We start from the raw sequence: 5,350 nt of genomic DNA on the forward strand, positions 1-5,350 counted from the left end.
GGAGAAAAGTCAAAAGTTCTCCCTGGTTCCTTAGCAGTAAGCAGTTTAGGGTTAAACTCTAACCAGCAAAGCAGCACAGCTGCTAGAAATCTTCTGAAGGAGCTCCCAGGACAACCAAAACCTTAAGAGAGTGACCTAACCACCCTCCCACAAAACTAATTTAAGCTCCAAATGTCTGCAATGAAGGAAAGGACATGTGGGAGAAGGGGGGGCGGGAACAAAAAGGAGAAAACAAGCAAACAAAACAACCAAACCAATCCATTTTCCAAACTTATATATGTGTGCAAATATAATTATGTATCTATGTTTACACTGTGAAGAACTTTGATTTGTTGCTTCTCCCATTTATCGCTATGTAATAAAGTCAGGCATAATAGTAAGAGATTTTGGAATACATGTACACTGCAACACGAGTTATCCTGTCTCCTCAAAGCTCTGCTGTACAGTCAGGATAACAATGGGGGGAAAGGATAACAGAATTACAGTGCTTTCCTCCTCCATTAATTTTCAGCAGCCAGTACAGGGGCTACTCTGAGCTACATGACAGCACAGCCAAAATCACCCTGCTTCTGGCTCTGACAGCTACTTCTAAGTGCACATACAAATCAGTATGATTCCATTTTTGTTTGTTTTAAATGTGAACAGGTTTATTGCTGGCAGCCCTTCTGGTGTCCAACATGCTCCTGACAAAAGAAGGAGTGACTTCCTTACCAATCTGCCCCAATGGATCTGTCAATTGCCAAGTTTCCCTCGAGGAACTTTTTGACCGAGCAGTTAAACTCTCACACTACATACATTTCCTCTCTTCAGAAATGTTCAATGAATTTGTAAGTACTCTGCCTTTTCCTGAGAGCAAGAAAATAGCATAAATAGATTCAATAATTTTTAAGCACAAACATATGTTAGCACATAAAATAATTCAATTAGTAAACAAACATGACTGCTGCACAGACAGTGATAATCCCAGTGGTGACCAAATCTGTGTATAATGCTAACCATTGCTAAGAATTCCAGCAGTCCTATTAAAAGATACCATTTTCCCATCATTCTTTATCTGTGAGACAAGGTAGTGTTTGCTGGGTACCAGTTTCACACTAAAGACTCACCAGAAACTTTGGACCTTTACAGCATAAAAGCAGAGATAAGAACAATGGAACAACAATTAGTTAATACAATGTTTGAAATTAAACTTTTTTTACTTATCTGTTTCAATAACGCCTGTGCTTGCTGATCTGCAGGATGAACGCTATGCTCAGGGCAGAGGTTTTATTACAAAAGCTGTTAATGGCTGCCACACTTCCTCCTTAACCACCCCTGAAGATAAGGAGCAGGCTCAGCAGATTCATGTAAGTCCCATTTCTAATGTCATTCAGCATGAGATAGATCAGGGGCAGTGAGAGAAGCGGGAGGGCTAAGGAATAGAGGCAGCATACAGAAAGAGAGGGAAATCAGCTCAACTGGAGCAAAAAGCCAGGAAGAAGAAAGCACCAAAAAGCCAAGAAAAATTTATTTAACATTTGCTGATACTGAGTTACAAACTATATAGAATATGTAAGTACTGGTAACTTTCATCTTCCCTTCTGTTTCCTGCATATTACAATCAGTCATTGCATCTCATTTCCAATTACAATACGAAGCAATGGAGCAATGCCTGTTACCGTGCTTATACCGTACTGAGAACACTACAATCCTTTAACATTATCATAAAACACTTTATAGACAATTATTATATTAACAAACATAAAAATACATTTGCTGTATAGTGAATACTGTATGTAGTCAGAGGTAAACAGTTTTCCAATAACTGAAAACACTGATATTACTAAGCAAATGCTAAAAAGATATCTTTGATATTACCAGTAAGAAAAAGTGATCATATCATCATCCAAATACAAAGACTTTAGTGTGAAATACTACAATACTTGTAAAGAGAAACATGCTATATATGTCAAATTAATAATTATAAACTTAAGATGAAGATAGTCTTGCTCAGCCTGTGCTCACAGGTACAAATGGAAAATACTCTAGAGAAAAAAATAAACACAAGTGTATGAATGGGTATGTACCAGTGAGAAATCTTTACCAAGTTCATGGTGATGATATCCCTGCAATCTCCAGTATCACCATCCTCTCAGTATGTCATTCTGAAATTCTATTTGGAGCAATAGAATTCAGAGCCCTGGGTATGTAAGAGATCTGGTAGTGTTCAGGTCCAGTAGATCTAGCAAAGAAAAGTTTGAATACTACAGTGATCATAAGCATTATGAATGTTTATTGCCCAGAAAAAAGGACAAATTTAAAAGCAAGAAAGATATTGCTGGGAGCACCATTGTTCAAAGGGGAGGACAGATGAGTTACGTAGAGGCAATAAAAGCTATTTAGTGGTCTACCATAACGTTAACCATCCATCCACTTAGTACTAGACTTAAGAGCAAACAAACAAAAATAATTATTGGATTTTAAAGTGCTCATCAACATCAGACAAGAAGCTCTGTTTTGGGTTTGTTTTTTTTTTTTTTTTCAGATTTGTGTTTGCTAGTTTTTAATGTAGAGGATGTTTAATGATATTTTCCATCATAGTATTGCAGCTACTTGTGTTAATGTTTTAAAACAGGATGACAGCAATGATAAACTTCAAAAATGCAATTGCATGGAAGTATCTAAGACAGGACTATAGGGCACAATCAGCTGTAGGTCCTGGAATAAATTGCAGAAATCACTATGTCTGCGGACAATGGTTCTAAGTGCCTCCTATGTTGCCAGCATTTAGCCTTCCTATTTTAACTGTTTTTTTCTTAACGTGGGTAAGCAGCATGAAGACCTGCTGAATTTAATACTGGGAGTGCTGCGCTCCTGGAATGATCCCCTGATCCATCTGGCCTCTGAAGTACAAAGAATCAAAGAAGCTCCAGATACTATCCTCTGGAAGGCTGTAGAGATTGAAGAGCAAAACAAGCGGCTTCTAGAAGGAATGGAGAAAATAGTAGGGAGGGTAAGTGTTAGGTCCTTAACATCCTTCCACTCTGTTGCTGTAAGGAAGACTCATGTAGTGATAGGCCCTCCCTACCTGGAATTGGATAGGAAACAGACAATGTTTAGGAAAAAATGTGAGCCAGCACAGCTGAATTTGAGAACTTTTCAGCTTTCTTCTTTCAGCTTTCTTTTCTGCTGCTATCTAGTAATTTCTAAAGAGACAATGTGATCTGACTGGCTTAGCAGTGTATTCTTAGTCCTGCTTCAAGAGAAGGTGTAACCATTAACACTGGTAATTGCCATTCAATCTTTGACTATTTAGAATTTGTAATCCTGATTCTTTTAAGGATGCGTGTGTTTTTTTCATATGTACCTTTTATGTTTTAGCATGTTTATACACACCTGTATACATACAAGTATTGCATAGAGTTTCCAGAAGCAGATGCTGAGGTTAAAACTTTTCTGGAAGTCTGGGCTATTGCAAAGTTGTGGCATACAACAAAGTTAACTGTGGTATCTCATTTCTCTTTTCCCACCATATTGGCTCCTCTGAACTCTGGCTATGACTTGGTTCCCCCCACACTTGTAAGGTTAGAAAGCAAGGCTGTTTTCTGACAAAACCCATACTCGAATACCCCTTGTTATCAGTAATTGATTGAAAGCTTTACTGAATAAAATCAGCTCTAGCATGTTTATTTTTTAAAGGGGCCTCTGTTAGTCCCTGAATATATCATTCTGTCAGTGAGCTAGATGTTAACAAGGGGTTCTGATTTTACTGGCTTTTACTTAGGCTCTGAACATTTGAACAGCATTAAGAGTGCTACCATCACTGTATCCATCACTTTCCATCACTCATGGTCTCTTTCTTTCACTTAGGTGTCTCTTTACTCAGAAATCTTAGCCCATCCAGGCCACAAATGCATTTATCAGTGTAATCAAATACATCTCTGCCCCATATCCACGAGTAAAAAGGGTGCAGGCAAGGATCCAAGATAACAGTTGAAGTCAGGTGCTAATACAGTTACACTGTCATCACCTTCTCATTCACGTTATTTACAGAAGGAGATTGAAGACAAGGCTGGCAAATTCATTAGTGTCAAACCACATTTTGGAGTGATAGTAGGTCTCCTTTTTTTTTTTTTTTTTTTTTTTTGCCTGTTGCTTAAACAGAGTGATAGAGGCTCCACAGATATTCTCTTATGTGCTTTTACAAAGTACAGCTGGTGGGGAATAAGGAAGATACACAAGCACCGATAGCCACAGACATCCTTCCAGCTATGAAATATGAAAGGCAGATTTTTCTGATATGAAAAAAATCAACTATTGCTTCTTTCAAGGAGACCTAAACCAATCTTTACCCCAGATACTGACTTACTACATGAGGTCCTACACATAGCTCTCTAATATTGGATGTCACTGTATCACTTAGCTTTTTCGTAGAATCTGAAGTACAGTACATCTGGAGATGTACTGTTGAGACATTTGTCTGGTAACGTGCTCCTGCAGCTACCTGTATCACAGAGAAATCACCTAAGACATGGGTCGAGATAAATCTGGAGATACACAGAAAGAGGTTTAGGAACAAGTGTTAACAAAGATTTCAAGGTGTAAGGAACCAAAAAGAGATGTCACTGACGAGTCCATGCATGAAGAGAGGTTTGATTTCTTTGCAGATTCCTCTGGACATTGGTTAACACACTACTTCTCTTAAAACACTGTTCATACAGTTAAGCTTTTTACATATTTTAGGGAAATAAACTGGAAAATCTGACAAATTCATTCAAAATCTTCATAAAGATAGAAAACATTTTACAGAATAGTGGGAACCATAACAGGAAACACCTTCCAAGCCATACACTAGCAACTAGCATTCACTAAGGTCAGTATTTTAGATGCTCTGTTCTACATCTAGCCAGATTCACTATCATTTATTACAGTATCTTTTCATGTCTTTAGGTTCATTCTGGTGAGATTGGAAATGAAATTTACTCTCCATGGGAAGGCCTTCCTTCTCTGCAACTCGATGATGAGGACTCCAGACTCTTTGCCTTTTACAACCTGTTGCATTGCCTCCGCCGAGATTCCCACAAAATCGACAACTATCTCAAAGTTCTGAAGTGCCGCCTAATCCATGATAGCAATTGTTAATTGCTCATGGGCCTGATCACTTACCGAAATCATTCATCATGATGTTCTTGTTGCTTTGCCACTTTTCAGTGCAAACTTTATGAAAAGTCACACTTCACCGTATCAGGATCGTCAGTACTTTTCAGGCATGTTAATGTGAATTCTGGCTGCAACAATTAGGATCATTTATCTTGGTGTTTAAAATGCTATAAATACTTGTATGACAAGAATACACTTTTGTGTCTAAACT

General features: G+C 38.0%; 1 protein-coding gene across 1 annotated transcript; it reads left to right on the top strand.

Moving 5' to 3' along the window:
- The first annotated feature begins 653 nt into the window (after positions 1-653).
- PRL (prolactin) lies at positions 654-5,121 on the top strand. The gene is made up of 4 exons (XM_061346228.1): positions 654-827; positions 1,239-1,346; positions 2,813-2,992; positions 4,930-5,121. The coding sequence occupies exons 1-4, from the start codon at positions 678-680 to the stop codon at positions 5,119-5,121; spliced, it is 630 nt and encodes a 209-aa protein (XP_061202212.1). The 5' UTR covers positions 654-677.
- Positions 5,122-5,350: the final 229 nt, after the last annotated feature.

This window comes from Neopsephotus bourkii, unplaced genomic scaffold, assembly GCF_033783945.1.
Source record: "Neopsephotus bourkii isolate Nb327-2 ecotype Australia unplaced genomic scaffold, CSIRO-AGI_Nbou_v1 NB_272, whole genome shotgun sequence".
Taxonomy (NCBI): Eukaryota; Metazoa; Chordata; class Aves; order Psittaciformes; family Psittacidae; genus Neopsephotus; species Neopsephotus bourkii.

Excerpts from the sequence above, each read along its gene's own strand:
- PRL (XM_061346228.1), top strand. The coding sequence starts at position 678 with ATGCTCCTGACAAAAGAAGGAGTGACTTCCTTACCAATCTGCCCCAAT. Across the intron at positions 828-1,238 it reads CAGAAATGTTCAATGAATTT|GATGAACGCTATGCTCAGGG; the intron begins GTAAGTACTCTG and ends GCTGATCTGCAG. Across the intron at positions 2,993-4,929 it reads TGGAGAAAATAGTAGGGAGG|GTTCATTCTGGTGAGATTGG; the intron begins GTAAGTGTTAGG and ends TCATGTCTTTAG.